This window comes from Hemicordylus capensis, chromosome 4 (genome assembly GCF_027244095.1).
Source record: "Hemicordylus capensis ecotype Gifberg chromosome 4, rHemCap1.1.pri, whole genome shotgun sequence".
Classification (NCBI taxonomy): Eukaryota; Metazoa; Chordata; class Lepidosauria; order Squamata; family Cordylidae; genus Hemicordylus; species Hemicordylus capensis.
This window is the reverse complement of record NC_069660.1, coordinates 275,433,790-275,451,485: the sequence shown is the minus strand read 5'-3', so window position 1 is coordinate 275,451,485 and position 17,696 is coordinate 275,433,790. Positions and strand designations below refer to the sequence as shown.

Sequence of the window (17,696 nt, the reverse complement as noted above, 5' to 3'; positions counted from 1 at the left end):
GTATAGTTTCTCTTCCAGAGCACAAAAGTGGATGAAAAATTACACACACATTAATTGAATTAAATACTATTCTTGTATTTAAGCCACTGCACAAGACTGCTCTTCAGTCAATAGACTTTATTTGCATGTCACCTTTCCACAAAATTGTGCCCAAGGAGGCTCACAACAAATCAAGGATAAGGGGGAATGAATAAATAATGGCTGACATGATCTGCATCCCTCTGGTGTTGGAAGAAGGGCTACAGGTTCACAAAAGATCTGCAGCACTCTTTGTGCTGAAGTCTTCTTTGTGCAGCAACCGAAGGGGCAAGGGGGCAAGTTTGTATTTCTCCCATCCCTCAAAAGCCCTTCCCACTTGTAGGTTCATGTTGCCTTCTGGAACACATTTAGACAAGTGGAAAAGGCTTTCAGAGGTAGGGAAGAGATGTGGAAATAACTAGGGATGTGCGAACCGGTTCAGATCTGAACCGGGGCGGTTCGGAGGTTCGGATCCGAACCGAACCAGCCATCAGGTTCGGGCTGCAGGTTCGAATTCGAACCAAACCGGGGGTACAGGGTTCTGTTGTTTCTGAGGTATTCTGAGTGTGGATTCTATGATAGCAAATGAGATTTTCAATGAGACACCATGAATCCACTCTAATATGCTATCATAGAATCCACACTCAGAATACCTCAGAAACAACAGAACCCTGTACCCCATGGGTTAGAAACCCATGGGGGTGGTTGGCACCCTGTGTGCACTACACCACCACTCGCTCTGGCCACCCCAGCACCCCCCAAGTGCACTTATGGGGCTGCTGAAAGCTCCATTATAACTTATTATGAGGAAAAACCTTAAAGACGCGTAAACTTCAACAATTAACCAAAAATCAACCCTCTGCCCAAATCCTTTGAAAAAATTCAGGTAGCTTCCTTGCCCCTACCTGGCACTACAACCAACCCCACACTGCTCTAGGCCACCCCTTTGCCCCCGACATGAAGCTATACATTTGCTGACACCTCCGTGCTTCTTTATGGAGAAAAACCTTAAAGACACGTAAATTTCAGAAATCACTTAAAAATCACCCCTTTGCCCAATTCCTTTCAAGTAATTCTGATAGCTTCCTTGCCCACCCTAGGAACTACCAGCCACCACACTGCACTCTACGACACCCCTTTCCCCCCGACATGAAGCTATACATTTGCTGCAATCCTAATTATTCTCTATGATGAATTCAAAAATACTTTAACAATTCACCAATAATCAGAGGAGTGTCCAATTGCCTTGGGATTTTTTGGGTGGTAGGCACTCCTGTCTGTCTACCACCCACCCTGCTTTTGTGCCCCTAGGTGCTCCACAATAGGGGATATGGACTGGTTTGGGTCCCATTATACTCTATGAGAAAAATAATTAAAAATATTTCAAATATTCATAAAAAATCATAGGGGTGTCTGATTGCTTCAGGGTTTGCATGGTTGTTGGCACCCATGGGTGCTCCACAATAAGGAATAATGGCCTGGTTCAAGTCCCATTATATCCTATGAGAAAAAATAAAAATAATTTTCAAAAATTCATAAAAAATTGTACGAGTGTCCGATTGCTTTGGGGTTTGGGTGACAGGTACCCCTGGGTGCCAGCTACCAGAATACCAATTTTTGGGCATCTGGACTAATCCAAACCGATCCGAACTGGTCTGAACTGGTTCAGATCCGAACCGAACCAGGGGGTGGTTCGAACAAAACCAAAACCGAACCACCCCCTCCAGGTTCGGACCCGGTTCGGATATGAACCGAACCGGGTGAACCAGTTTTGTGCACATCCCTAGAAATAACTCCCCTTTCCTCCTCCATGTCTGATCAACTGCCCAAAGAAGCCTTCAGCACATTGACACTGAAGGCTCCTTGTGGGCTGGCAGCCGTCCTCCTGTTACCAGAGGACTGAAGATCATTTCAGCCAGCAAAATATCATAAATATATCAAACAATTCATTATGAATTCAATACATAGGAGGGAACACCAAAAAAGTCCAAAAAAGTATTGTCATTTCAGTAATAGAAATTGTTCATTTTAGTTTCCAATTAACAATGGCTAACAGGATGAGGAAGACAACGCAAAGTAGTCCCATTGAAATTAAGGACAAGTTAGGCAGTGCCTAACTTGTTCTTTTGATTTCGGTGGACTCCTCTGAATAATCTTCCTCATCATGTCTGCCACTATAATCTAACAGCAACAATAAAAATACAAGCAGATGTATCTTTTGAAGACTCCAGCAGATTATCATCTTGCTTTCAAGTTTCTGAAATCCTTCTTGTTAGCTTTTCCTAGTGTGTCACAATGCATAAATTTTACCAGAAACCTTTGGCATCTGCCATTCCTCTGGGAGGCTCCTAATCAAGCACACCTACTATTAAGATAACACATCTCTGATTCATTCATTCATTCATTCATTCATTCATTCATTCATTCATTCATTCAGAGTGAGTGTGTGTGTGTGTGTGGAAGGGAGGAAGGGAGAGGTTGATTGAGTGCATGTTCCCTTGTATGGGCAACAGATGATCTCTCTCTCTCTCTCTCTCTCTCTCTCACACACACACACACACACACACTCTCTCTCTCTCTCTCTCTCTCTCTCTCTCTCTCTCTCTCTCTTACCCTTCCTTTAACCCACCTGTATCTTCACAATACAGTCCACATATACTGCTAGGGGTGGTCTGAGATTATCCAGCTGCTGTTGGACTACAGCTCCCATCACCCCCAGCCCCAATGTAGCTGTGGATGATGGGAGCTATAGTCCAGCAACAGCTGAAGAGTCTCAGGTTGGCCACCCACCACGACTTATACACTTCATAAACTAATATTCAGTTTTGTAGGGTTTGTTCTACCTCAAATTGCCACTCATTTCTATCAGCCTGTGGCCTTTGGCAATTATATTTAGATAGCCCAGAATGGATACATGTGTTTTCATTTTGTTCACACAAGTTTGCTCTACATTTTTGTGCATTCCATTTCCTTTGCAGGCCCCCAATGGATCATTATCTCTTCAAAATGTCTCCCCCGGGCAAAACCTTCTTCATCCAATGACTATTTTTCCACACAGACCAAATGGTCCCTTTAATTCCCAAGTCAGATATAAGGAACATGTCAATTGGCTATCCCCCCTCACACACGTTCGGGGTATTTTCTTTTAAAACACCAGTCTGAGAACTGCTGCTTTCAGTCTGATGCTAATTTATATTGGGGAATAGATCTGTTTGTCTTGCTGATGTTACTTTGCAGAGGGTCTTGCAACTGAAGGTTAAGAAACAACAAAATAGTCTGTTGCCAGTCATTCGTGAAGCCCTGCTCTCCCACTCCATTTAAATTTTCCAGGAGTTTTCATAACTCTAAATTTTGTAAAACAATACTGCTATCCTAAACCACACTGCTTTTCAGTTCCTCTGTACAACATTAGAGGAGTTGAAAATAAGGAGGTGGAAACAGTGTGATTTAGGATTGTGACAGCTTTATATACAATTTAGAGTTATTCTTACCTCCATTCTTCCATTTGCCAAAACGTCTTGCTTGTATTGGCTCTTACTGCTAGGAGACCCTGAGTTCTATGGAGAGGTGAAGGCCACTTTTCATGTTGGAAATGGAAACTAGCCTTTGAACCTTGAGATTCAGGCTGCTGGTCTCAAGAATCTCATACAAACCACGTGAAGAATCATCATGTCCATCACATAGTGATTTATTGTGAAGGTAACTTGCAGGCTTGAGCATCCATTCCAGAAATGCATAATTTAGATCCGCTCTCCTTTGCCTCCTGTAAAAAGACCTTATAGCTAAGTTAACCACCATGATTTTTCTATCAACAGGTAGAAATTTCATCCAATGTAGCTCACAAATGCAGAGCAGCTTTGCACATCACAAAGTGCAGCTGTGGTAGTAGTGCAATTGTATTTTTTACTTGGCACCACAAGTCATGTCATGCAAGGGAACGGGTATCTCTCTTCTGCACTAATATACATGGATTCCACATAGGTGACATGTCTTGCACATTGGGAAGATGGAGTTTTTAAAATTAGGCTCAAGCGTCTGCATTTTGTCACATGAAAGTCCATTTTGAAGGTCAACTCACACTTTTTGTACTTCAGTGCTTCAGTGAAACTGGCACACAATCTTTCCAGTGACTGCTTTTATGTCTAGGGAAGAATGAACTAGCCATTTAAGGATGCCATTCACACCTGATATGCCACCTTTTATTGTATCTCTCCCAGAGTGCACGTTTACTTGTGCCCAAGTTTGCTCCTGGTTGGCAGCACTAGGCCACCCCTGCTAACTTGGCAAAGAGGCACCTTTTAATGCAGTGATTCTCTTTATTTAGCAGGGGGAGAGTAACTGGCCCTATTCACCCCCAGCACAGTACCTCCAGTTACTGTTGCTGGTGTCTATCTCATGTTTCTTTTTAGATTGTGAGTCCTTTGGGGACAGGGATCCATCTTATTTATTTATTATTTCTCTGTGTATCCCATTTTTGGATGGGCGGTATAGAAATTGAGTGATTGAATGAATGAATGAATGAATGAATGGACACAAATAACTACCGTAGATAGGAACACTAAATCGGAACATAGGAAGCTGCTATATACTGAGTCAGACCATTGGTATATCTAGCACAGTATTGTCTTCACAGGCTGGCAGCGGCTTCTCCAAGGTTGCAGGCAGGAGTCTCTCTCAGCCCTGTCTTGGAGATGCCAGGGAGGGAACTTGGAACCTTCTGCATGTAAACATGCAGGTTCTCTTCCCAGAGCATCCCCATCCCCTGAAAGGAATATTTTATAGCGCTCATGTGTAGTCTCCCTTTCAAAGGCAAACAGGGCAGACCGTCTAGCAAAAGGGACAATTCATGCTTGCTACAAGATCAGTTAATGGCACCTCTGCAAGCATGTGTGTGCACACTCCTTGCAGACTGAGTCCAGGGTCTCTTACTCTCCTCCCAGTTTAGTTGAATTGCCTACCCTGAATTGCCGAATTGCCTACCCTACCTTTGCCTACCCTGTCCTGTTTCATCTCAGTTCCTCATCTTTAAAATGAGCATAAGAGATGGTGCAGTGGCTAGGACACTGAATTAAAGTTTGGTTTACCTCTGCCATTAATTCCGCCTTAGACAAGCCATTTCCTCTCAGTCTGAGTTGCCTATCTGCAAAATGGGGATGATAATATTCAATACCAGTATCTTACAGGGTGGTTGTGAGGATTACAAGATAATACACGAAGCACTCTGAATGTTCAAAAGCGCTATACACATGTTTAAGTATGAATGAGAATTACCTCACAATGCTGAAACATGGTGAAACAAGGAAATTATCGTCAATGAAAAGATCTCAAAGCAGTTAACACAGGGAGAAAAAAATAAGATGTTTCTCTGCCTCCAAAGGACTCATAATCTAAAATGATACACAAAGTAGACACCAGCAGTTGGGCAAATGCTGTGCCATTGTTGAATAAGGACAGTTGCTCCTTCCCCCCCACCCCCCAAGAAATAGAACTGCCAGTTTTAAAGGTGCCCCTTTGTTCCGTTAGCAGGACTTCTTTGCCCATTTAGCAGGGGAAAATAGCTTTGGGATAGGGCTGAAATCTACCTGATGCATAACAAAGGGGAAATCCTCACTTGTGAAAGAGCTTTGTAAATATTTAAAGAACTACAAGTAATAGGCTATTCAGTAAGATGAGAATCTACCAACACTTCTGAAAGATACTTATTTAGAGTGCTATGCATGTACATCGTGCTTTACAAGGAGTGAGAGGACAGATTCCTGCCCTTATATTATAAGCCATTATCATACACAATATAGTATGCCATAAGCAGGACTGAACAAGATGAACTCACCATACCACATGGGGAAAAATCCATTCAATAGGTTCCTCTGAGTCACTGGCTGCCAACTTTCCAAAACCGTTGCCCGATTTAATTGCAAAATACATTTCCTGTATCACTTTGCAGACATTGGGTTTGCAGCGGGTATATGTGTGTGTGTGTTTTAAATGAAAACACCCAACTGGCAGGATCTATAAAGAGCTTTCCAAGCAACTACAAAATGAAACCCCAATTTCTCAGAAGTTAACTTCAAATTTATTTTATGCTAATTAATTTGCCCATCTACACTGTACCCTAGGCAAAGGAAGAATCAAATCAAGAAAGAGGAAGGGCTTTGACTAGGTGAGCACATGGATAACAAGAAACCCAAAATGCTTGGAGGGAATGAGAAGGTAATTGCTCATATCAGAGCAACTCACATGATCTGGGGGAATACAACCTCACTCCTGAACCAAGTAGGGCATGCACATGTCAAGTGCCCTAAAATTTGTCTATCAAATTCTACATATCACCCAAATTCCATTCGGTTTTAAAAGGATTGGGGATGGGAAATCGACTGATAGGAAAGCTCTAGGACTCTATACTGGGACAGAGCAGGTTTGGGTGGTAAGAGTCTTACATAATTAAACAAGTTATTCTAGTAAGAACTAATCAGCCTACTTTCCTTTCACTGTCTCTTCATCTGGACTAAATTTGGTGCAAACCGAGGTCCATAAGTTAGATCTCTTGAGCGTCAAATGTTCATGTGTTTGCCATCTTGGATTGGGGTGGATGTCATCATTACAAACAGCACTAGTGAGGTGTCCCAGTGTGTCACTCACTACAGCTGTTCCAAATTTGGTTCAAATTGGTTAGACAGTCCTCAAGTTAGTGCACTTGCACCTCAAAGGTTTATGCATCCGCCAACTTGGATCAGGGTGGGTGACATGACAAACAACGCCATTGAGGTATTCCTGTGTGTCACTCACTGCAACTGTACCTAATTTGGTTTAAATTGGTTAGACAGTCCACAAATTAGCCCGCTTGCACCTCAGAAGTTCACGTGGCCACCATCTTGAATTGGAGTGGATGACGTCATCACACACCACACCATTAGAGCATCCCTATGGATCTCTACAGCTGTAGCAAATTTGTTTCAAATCGGTTAGGTCAGGGTTTCTTAACCTTGGGCCCCCAGATGTTATTGGACTACAACTCCCAGAATCCCCAGACATGGCCTTTGTGGCTGGGGAGTCTGGGAGTTGTAGTCCAACAACATCTGGAGGCCCAAGGTTAAGAAACCCTGGGTTGGGTGATTCACAAGTTAGCCCACGTGAGCCTCAAAAGTTTACATGTCCACCATCTTGGATCAGAGTGGATGACATCATCACAAACTACGCCGTTGAGGTGTCTATGTGTCCCTACAACTCTAGCTGATTTGGTTCATATTGGTCCAGGCGTTGTGAAGCTGATACTGGGGGACACACACAGATTGCTGGGTGATCTCATAAGCCTACTGGAAGGTAGGCTAAAAAGGAATGCTTGGAGACCATGTCCATTATTTTACATTAACATCCCAATTTCCTCCCAGCGCTTCCCTTTATCATACAGGGGACTGTTCATCAGACTTATTTTTATCATACTCAAATCAAGTTTAATACAAATATCTGGAATGCATGTAGAGGGGGCATTCAGATTAGCAGTCTACACATACACGCACACAAAAGTAGAGTAGTGACACACCCTTGGAGCAATTGCAACTAGCATGATATCGGTACATTCCCTTTCTAATAACCTAGGAAGAGATTTTATCATCTGTACCAGCCCATATTGTGTCAGGATGTTTCTCAAGTGAAGGTCAAACTATATATTATGAAAAGTACTTTTTAAAAAATTGACAGCATCAGTACATATATAATTACACCATAACCCATATTTACACATTACGTTCAACACACATACAATCTGTGTGTGGTGTACATATGTACAGATCTGAATGCATATAGTTTTTCAGACATTATGCTCAATGCATGTACAGTAGAACACTTTTGAGCATGTGTACCCAGCTTCATTTTTAAGATGAATGCACATACAGTCGTTCACACAAATGCATATACATGTGTACAGAAACCTGCATATGCACACACACAAGCTAATGTCTGAATAGCGCTATTATCACAGTGCTAAATAATGGTTAAAAAAGCTTTAACCCTTTGCCCCACCACATTCTCAGTTCAAATCACCTGTACATGTTTTTGTGTTAATGACTATAAATGCATTCATTTTTAAGTTAATCTGGATGCAAGCCCCCTCAAAACCAGAATCAAGATAAGAAAGCATACTGCTGTACATGCCCTGAACATGTGTAACTGTTAGTGTACAGATCTACATGTGCATACAGATTATGTACATGTCTTGTCTGAACAGAATATTTATGTACATGTGCATATGTTCATTTCCATCTATAAGATGTCTATAACCTAAAACAAGTGAATTATTTTGTTTTATTCCCTGCACGTGTAGTTGTATTTGTGTGTGTGTATTTCTTCTTGGTTGTATTTTCAAAACCAAAAGTTCATGTAAATACTTTTTACAAAATTAGATTTAGATCATAACTGAAAGAAGTTATAATAGAGTGACCACTATTTCTTTCAGTGAATCAAACACAAAATATCTCTGTGACACAACTTTTCTTCTGTTTATGAAGACTTCTGAAACTGCAGAATCATATCCTGTTTCAAAATAACCACCTCAAATAAGCAGCAAGGTTTTATTCCAAAAATGTTCACTCTGAAAAAACTGAAGTCACTAGAGCTAGAAAAAGGAATCTTTGTTACTTTACCTAGAATGACCCCATCTCAAATTGTGCATCTAGGACCATTTCATCCACAAAAGCAACAGATATTCCTTTTGTGTGATTTTAATTTGAAGACAGAACCCTGAAACCAATTCATTTTCTTACTACTAGCAATCAAATGGGGAAGAGTGACTACAATTCACCTGCTGTAGCAGAACACCAAAATACAGTATTTTGCAACAAACTATCATGTCATAGCTAAGGCGGTGCTCAAAGCATTTGTTTCAGTCAGTCGACAACAGCGCCAGTGCTTATGAAGACTGTAGCCTATCAAAAATCCTGCAATTTACTGCATAAGCAATAACAACATTTGGAGTCTATAACATTCAGTGCTAGGCAAGTGTTTAAGCTTAATAAACCCTTCTTAATAATTAAAATACGTTTTGCGTCCAGAAACGTTATCAGCTGACTGGCAAAACACATGATTTCAGGCGACGGACTCTGCATCTACTTGGAACAACTTTGTTAACCAATATCAGGTATCTGTAAAAGAGCTCAATTTTATCTTTAACCAAAAGTTCAAATAAATCCTTCAGTTATTTGTCAGAACTGGTCTGCATTCTGTCCATATCCACGTTTCCACGTTTCATTCATTAGAATCTTCACTATCATTCTGAATGGAAATGTTGTTAGCTGGTTTTCATATTAAACATATTGACTGTTTCTTTGTTGGTTTTCAGGCAGCTTTTTTCTGAGCCTTCACTTGAAGTGCAAGTTCTTTGGCTTCACATTTTGAGTTGAATGCATTTAACATTTCTCTGATTGTCAAATTGGCTCCTTTCATAATCAGTCTGTCACCATCAACTATAAAGAAAATATCACAATTTAGAGTACATAGGGGAGGAAAAGCAACCAATGATGGTTTATAGTTCTACATAACGAAGACAAATGAAGCCATTCATTCTTGGCTAAACATATTCTCAAGATTTTAACTTACCCATTCAGTTTCAGTTTTAGTTCAGATTCAGTACAGATGACACATTCACCTTAATTGTTCAGAGACAATTCCTACTGCTGTAATGCTATTTTCCAAAACTTGATATGATCGTTTATGGTCATGTATTTGTGACTACAAATCATTCTTTGTGCCATGCTTTTCGAGACCAGAAATACTGGACAGCAATAAAAAGATGGCCAAAAACATGTGTGTACCTAAACACTTCCAGACATACACACCAATTTCCCCTTTTAAAGCGTGCGCATGCTCACACTTTTAAAAAAAATGTTCGCTCAGTTTATTTTAAATCCCGCTCAGGTTAAATCAGGAAGGTCCCACTCTGAATGCATGTGCGCACACACTGCCTTGATACTGCCACCCAGAACAAAACTCATTCCACAGACAGATGAAAAGAATTAGAGCGAACACTGATACACATCTTTTGCTTCTGGTTGCTATAGGAGGAAGAGTTAAATTTAAAAAAGACACAATGTCTGCACAGAAACCACCTTGCAGTTCTATGAACCTGGCCTATGTAATTAACGCTGTGTATTCATGTTTTAATGTTCAATCAATCAGCATTTGAACTCATGAGAACCAGTCAGGAGTACCTCTGTGCCTTTTACCGTTCTGTTTGTTTATTTAAGATATTTGTATACTGCCCAAAATGCAAGTCTCTGGGAGATTTACAACAAAACAATAAAAACAACAAGGAAAAAGGTTAAAACATTACAAGGATTTAAAACGTAAAACAACGTTAAAACTATTAAAACAGTATCTAATTAAAAGCCTGAGTGAACAAATGTGTCTTGACTGCCTTTTAAAAAGTTGTAAGAGATGGGGAGGCTCTTATTTCAGCAAGGAGTGCGTTTCAAAGCCCCAGGGTAGCAATGGAGAAGGCCCGTCCCTGAGTAGTCACCAGATGAGCTGGTGGCAACTGCAGACGAACCTTTCGTGATGATCTCAGTGGGTGGTGGGGCTCATAGCGAAGAAGATGTTCTCTTAAATACTATGGACCCAGCCTCCTACCAAATTTATAGCTACACTCCAGCCAGACAGTTTCATGTTTTATGTGACTGTCCTAAGGGACCAATAGCAGCAGTTAGGTTAACTGTGTATCGTGATAGGTGATCCCGTTGGCAATTCTGACTCCGCCCATTAGCATATATTCAAATCTGGACTGGCACAATAATGATTCAAAGCAATGCTCCCATTATTATTGAAGAAGGAATTGGCTGCAAGAATTAAGTATTTGGGAGCTAGATCCCTCCTGCCTGCCTCAACAGTAAATTAAGGGTCCATAGATGCCAGAGGTTCAGCAAAGGTAAACCACTTTTACCCTATTCACCCAGTTTGCACGTTGCTTTGTTCAGAGTCCCTTTTGTTTTTGTTCTGGCTCACCTGTTGGCATGCCACAGGTTTTTGAGCCACCCCCACCTGGGTGCCTAGGCACTGGGGGTGGGTGTTACAAGTTAAGTTTGGGTGAGATGCATCCCTAACATGCCCAGTTCCAGCAACGAGTCCAGAAGGCAACGGTATGATTATGGATGACAGCAATGTGACATTTTTGTGTAATTCCTGGAGTAAGTGTTTCCTATGGTTCAAGAATAAGGACGAGTAAGGATGACATCCGCCTTCTTGCTTTACATGTGCTAGACATTTTAAATGGTCTGCTTGCCCACTGTAAATACAATACGTGAGTCAGACAATTCGTTTTATGATCTGAAGACACTTATCCAGCTCCAGAGATCATGGAAGTTGCTGATGGCCTAACACAGTGGTAGGGATGTGCACAAACTGAGCTCCATGCACTGGTTTGGCGCTGCGGGGAAAGGAGTGGCGAGTGGGATCTATTAAAAAGAGGGGGACCGGTCCTTACCTGCTCTCCGCTGCTACATGCAGCTTTCTGCCACAACAGTGCTGTGCATGCGTGGGTGCTGGCACGCACATGGCATCCACACATGCACACGTGCCATTTGTGTGTTCAGCAACATGTGCATGCTGGTGCTGCGTACAGATTCTTGGGGGCAGCACCGTTGCAGTAGGAAGCTGGATGCGGTGGCGGAGAGCAAGTAAGGACCTGCTGTCCTCTTTTTAAAAGATCCTGCTCGCTGCTCCCTCCCCGCAGTGTCGAACCAGTGCACTAACCTAGGTTCGTGTACATCTCTAGAGTGGTTACACTGCCAGACAGGGCTGCTGCTACAGCAAGCGGCAGCATCATGTCAAATCTTTTATCCCCAAGACTAAAATAAACTTGATTCCAGAACATGGTCTAAGGGCACACGGAAGCTAAGCAGGTCTTTGTGTGGTCAGTGCTTGGATGGGAGACCCATGCATGCCACCTTTGGGGACAGGGCATAGCTCAGTGGAAGATCATCTGCTTTGCATGCAGAAGGTCTCAGGTTCCCTCCCTGGCATCTCCAGGTAGGGCCTTGTAGAAGCCACTGCCAGTCAGTGTAGACAATACTGAATTAAATGGACTAATGGTCTGACTCAGTATAAGGCAGCTCCTATTTCCTAACTTATCCTGTGTCTTTATATCATTACAAATAACTCCCTGCTAACTGGGCAAAGAGGCACCTTTTACCGTGGTGATTCTCTTTATTTAACAGGGGGAGAGTAACTGGCCCTATCCACGCCCAGCACAGTACCTCCAGTGACTGTTGCTGGTGTCTATCTTGTGTTGTTGTTTTTTAGAATGTGAGCCCTTTGGGACAGGGATCCATCTTATTTATTTATTATTTCTCTGTGTAAGCTGCCCTGAGCCATTTTTGGAAGGGCGGTATAGAAATCAAATTATTATTATTATTGTTATTATTATTAAGAATAAATATAGATGTGCGCACCTGCCAAGCAATGGTGTGGTGGTTTTATGTGATATCGTCCCGCCCTAAATCTTCCATTACAATTACCTCATTTAACACTAGTAGCATTTAAAAAGCTATTCTGCGCCATCTAGTGGCCTTAAAGCACACTGTCATGGGAGCTTTCCCTACCCTTTTCTGGATAGTTGCTCTCTTCCTTCCATACCCACCAACCTAGTCTACCCGAAGACAAAGAATGGGCATTTACACTCTATTCAGACATTATATTCAACACTAACAGTATATAAATACTTGTCATACCCGTAGCACTCATACAATGGTTCAGATCTGTACACAGGTACAGTTATCCACACATTATGTTGAACACAGGTACAGCAGCACTCTTTCTATCTGAGGGGCCTGTACCCAGGTTCACTTTTAAAGTGAACACAGGCACAGTCATTCACACAAAACATATACAAGTGTACAGACATCCATTCACTCGCATAACATAATGTCTGAATAGAGCTATAGGAGTTTGTTAAGCCTTGACAAAGCTGATTAGCACTGCTTGCTTAAAGAAAGGGCTGCTGCAACCATCCCTCAGAACAAAGTAAGATGGCTCAATGAGACCTCTAGATAAACACTGACCACCAAACAAATATCAGAAGATCTTCCTAAAACAGAAAAGCATTTAGCTACAATATAAAAGTATTTGAAGTACAGCAATGTAAGAAGAAAGACTCTCAAAAGTCCCAAAGGGTCAAATATTGTGCTTTTCTTGTGTTAAGAACCCTCAACTAAACTTGGACCACATCTATTTTTCTGGAATCCAAAGACTTCAAAGATGTCTGATTTCATTAGGACAGGTATGCCAACTTTGGTAGTCTTGAAAGCCAGTCTCCCTCTAGACCAGTGTCTGATAAATCCTAGGCATCAAGGAGCTATGGTGCCTAGACTAGGATACTCATTCATCAGTAATTTAATACAATGTATTTGTCCCCAGCAGAACAGAAACATGCTATATATTTATCAGTTATTTAATACATATTTTATTGTATTAAATAACTGATAAATATATGTTACTTGCAAAATGATAAAACTTGTTAATGGGATAAAGAAAAGCCCATTTATCCCTTTAATGTCCATCAGTAAGACAGTATCCTGGAAACTGAGAAAGGTCAGCTTCATAATAAAAAAAAGCTTATTACATAAATATTCCAAAGAGACATGCCATATTAACATGTAGAATCTATTTCTTACACCTTGAAAACATCTTGGGTAGGGCTATGAGGGGCCAGAAACTTACGTGTGGGCCTCATTTGGCCTGTGGGATGCTAGTAGGTTTTTTGTAATTCAGGAAATAAAACAGATTACTTTCTTACCAAATCTGATGTCAATTACTGGTTCTGATCCATCATGCCGTATGTCTGTTTTCAAGTCACAGTTAACATTGGATGTGTAGGCTTTCTTTGCAAATAAACACTGAAGGAAATTTCTGAAAAGAGAGATTGGAAACGTGAATCATGCAGACCTGCAGAGCATGTACTTGCAGATTTTATCAATAATCTTTAAAAAATATTGCTGTAAGTAGAAAATGCAAACACATTCTTAGTCTAAACTCCGTCAACACTACATTAAGAACACAGATATACCCCACATACAGAACTCAGCCATACAGGTGAAACTCGGAAAATTAGAATATCGTGCAAAAGTCCATTAATTTCAGTAATGCAAATTAAAAGGTGAAACTGATATATGAGATAGATGCATTACATGCAAAGCGAGATAAGTCAAGCCTTAATTTGTTATAATTGTGATGATCATGGCGTACAACTCATGAAAACCCCAAATCCACAATCCCAGAAAATTAGAATATTACATGGAACCAAGAAGACAAGGATTGTAGAATAGAACAATATCGAACCTCCGAAAAGTATACAGTATACTGTGCTTGATTGGCCAGCAAACTCGCCTGACCTGACCCCATAGAGAATCTATGGGGCATTGCCAAGAGAAGGATGAGAGACATGAGACCAAACAATGCAGAAGAGCTGAAGGCCGCTAATGAAGCATCCTGGTCTTCCATAACACCTCATCAGTGCCACAGGCTGATAGCATCCATGCCACGCCGCATTGAGGCAGTAATTGCTGCAAAAGGGGCCCAAACCAAGTACTGAATACATATGCATGCTTATACTTTTCAGAGGTCCAATATTGTTCTATTCTACAATCCTTGTCTTCTTGGTTCCATGTAATATTCTAATTTTCTGAGATTGTGGATTTGGGGTTCTCATGAGCTGTACGCCATGATCATCACAATTATAACAAATTAAGGCTTGACTTATCTCGCTTTGCATGTAATGCGTCTGTCTCATATATCAGTTTCACCTTTTAATTTGCATTACTGAAATTAATGGACTTTTGCACGATATTCTAATTTTCCGAGTTACACCTGTAGATCTCAGATGCGTAAACCTGATAATTACTGCAGAAAAGCTCTAACATAAAAGATGGACAAGGCAGCATAAAAGTCCCCTGGTCAAACAGGTACCTTTTAAAGGGGCAGTTCTCTTGTATTTAGCAGGGGCATGGCAACTGTCTCTATTCAACCAACATGCCTCTAGTGGCTGTTGCTAGTGTGTCAGTTCAAATGAGATTCAGAAGCATGGAATGATGACACATTGGTAATTCCCCCCACCCCTTAATCGCTCAACTTTACATTTACATTTAGTCATATATTCTCCCCCACCCCAAACAGAATTCCTGTACCTTTAAGACATTCAAGATAGGCAATTACATAAGAAAGGTCCTGCTGGATCAGGCCCAAGGCCTATCTAGTCCAGCATCCTGTTTCACACAGTGGCATCTTGCCTCAGTTCAACAAGAGCAGCTTCTCCATCACATTCTATAGCTGGAAAGGCAACTATCATTTGCCACACACTGCTGTTAAGGCACAGGTCTGCCAGAAAGAGCAGCAATCCTACTCAGCAAAGCTATGCCTTGGACCCTTTTGACCTCAACCTCAGGGGAGTAACAGCAGGAGAGGGGGCATGCCTTCAGTTCTTCATAGGAAGCTGCCATATACTGAGTCAGACCATTGCTCCATCTAGCTCACTATTGTCTTCACAGACTGGCAGCAGCTTCTCCAAGGTTTCCAAAGGCATTTGGTGGGCCACTGTGTGAAACAGGATGCTGGACTAGATGGGTCTTGGGCCTGATACAGCAAGCCTGTTCTTATCTGTTCTCAGCAAATAAAGAACACCTCTGAGAATGTGCAGTGTGTATTTCACACCCTACTGCAGTTTTTGTCACTGTGAGGCCTAGGAGCAGCTCTTAAAGACTCTACAGTATATGCAATTTCCCAACTAAATGATCATTCAGCTGACATTTCATACAGGCCTAAGCCAAAAACACTGAACAGCACCCCACTCCCCAGCAATGCATGCAGGCAACCAATGCATCATAGAGTGTTGCACTTTGCCCAGCACCAGTGGGGCTCCTTTAAGGGAAACAGAGCCCTCTCAAGCCCCAGTGCCATCTTGGAAGACCTCTATGCTCTGTGCCCCTTCCAAGATGGTGCTGGGGTCCACAGGCCTCCATTTCTCTTAAAGGGCCACACACATGCACACCCACACAAACCCTTTGCTGGCCAAAAAAAAAAGCACAGCACTTAGAAGCCAGCGCAATGGGAAATAGCTCTTGCATTTAAGGTTTAGGGTTTTTGTTTGGTTTTGTTGACGAAGTGCCCCACCACCACCTGAAAAACTCCCGAGGATCACTGCACTACTGAGTAACCACAGGCCAGCCCACAGACTCAGTGAGATTAGGAGCAGGGTTTACAGTCAGGACATGCGACCTCAAGGAAAAATTATATTGCAAATTGCAACGCTTCCGGCGCTTTGTTCCTGCAAGGCTTCTGTGCCTTTAGCGAAGGAAGTCAGAAGCAGCCGCCGCAGAATTCGTGCAGATGGTCTCCTTGACTCAGAGCTGTAGTTCAAGACACAGAAACCTTGCAAGAGGAAGGGGTGAAGCCAGGGGCGCTGGAAACGCGATCTGAGCCCGGCTCGCTTCCTTCTTTAAGGAGCGCTGCTGAGGCTCCTTTCTTCGGGAGAGAAGCAGGGGCAATGATGAGAAGAACTGCGGGCCCTGGCCCTGCTCACCTGGTGCTTTCCACATTGGATTCGAAAGGGCAGAAGCGGACGAGGATACTCTTCACCTGTTTGAGCGTTATCCCCGCTCTTTTTGGCAGCACGAACGCCATCTTCCCTCCCCTGCTCTTCTAGCCCGAAGGACGGGGCTCTAAGGTGGGAGGAAGACTACAACTCCCAGAAGCCTTTCTCCGGATCCAGGAAGAGGGCTCCGCTCACGCAAAGCCTTCTGGGAAATGTAGTTCACTGCTCTGCTAGGTTTGCCTTGATCTTCGGGGAATCTCGTCAAACTCCCGGATTGCTGCGCTGCGGTTTGTTCATAGGGCCTGCTGGAGATTATGCTGTCACACAGCGGGACTTCACCGCAGGTCCTTCCTCCGTCTCAGTTCGTGGAGAAATGTTGCCCACTTAACGAGTAGAAGGTTTTCTTGTGTGAAATTAAGTTGTATCTTCTTCTATAGCCTATAGAATGTGAGCCCTTTGGGGACAGGGATCCATCTTATTTATTTATTATTTCTCTGTGTAAACCACCCTGAGCTATTTTTGGAAGGGCGGTATAGAAATTGAATAAATAAATAAATAAATAATATAGTGGCTGCAAAAATTGCAGATTTTTGCAATTAGTTTATTTATTTACTTGTTTATTTATTAAATGTGGTCTATGGAGGATTGAGCAGTGATAACAGGTGTGTAAAAACACCGAAAGACAGACGTGCTCCAATAAGGTGTAAATCACAATTATATATTCCTAAATGAATGCCACACATAATTCTGTACCTTGCTGGAGCTCATGACCTCTTTTTCATGTGCAGTGCTGCTGTTTGGGTGCTACACAGGGGTGTAGCTATAATTAAGCGGATGGGTATTAAGAACCCGGCCCCCAACTCCTGGGAGCCCTCCAGGTCCACCCTTCCCTGTTTTCTTCATTATCTCCCTCACTCCGAGGGGCTGCTGGAGAGAGAGGCAAACACGAGCCCCGCTACATATACACCATGACAAATACAATATCTTTAACATGTGGGTTCTTGGGGGCACAAATAGGGATGTGCAAACCGGTTTGGGGGTTCGGTTCGGGGGCTTGGAGTTGAACTGGATCCCACCCCAGTTCCGTCCGGACTGGTACCGAACCCCA

At 42.3% G+C, this 17,696-nt stretch overlaps 1 protein-coding gene across 1 annotated transcript; it reads right to left on the bottom strand.

Moving 5' to 3' along the window:
• Positions 1-8,571: 8,571 nt before the first annotated feature.
• Positions 8,572-16,739, bottom strand: MRPL53 (mitochondrial ribosomal protein L53). Its single transcript, XM_053251168.1, has 3 exons — positions 16,577-16,739; positions 13,799-13,911; positions 8,572-9,476 (listed from the first exon to the last, which is right to left on the bottom strand). The coding sequence occupies exons 1-3, from the start codon at positions 16,675-16,677 to the stop codon at positions 9,349-9,351; spliced, it is 342 nt and encodes a 113-aa protein (XP_053107143.1). The 5' UTR covers positions 16,678-16,739; the 3' UTR covers positions 8,572-9,348.
• Between the last annotated feature and the right edge of the window lie 957 nt (positions 16,740-17,696).

Coding starts and splice junctions, on each gene's coding strand:
- MRPL53 (XM_053251168.1), bottom strand. CDS start 16,677: ATGGCGTTCGTGCTGCCAAAAAGAGCGGGGATAACGCTCAAACAGGTG. Junction 13,912..16,576: donor TCCAATGTGGAAAGCACCAG/GTGAGCAGGGCC, acceptor CTCTCTTTTCAG/AAATTTCCTTCAGTGTTTAT. Junction 9,477..13,798: donor AGTAATTGACATCAGATTTG/GTAAGAAAGTAA, acceptor TTTTCTTTATAG/TTGATGGTGACAGACTGATT.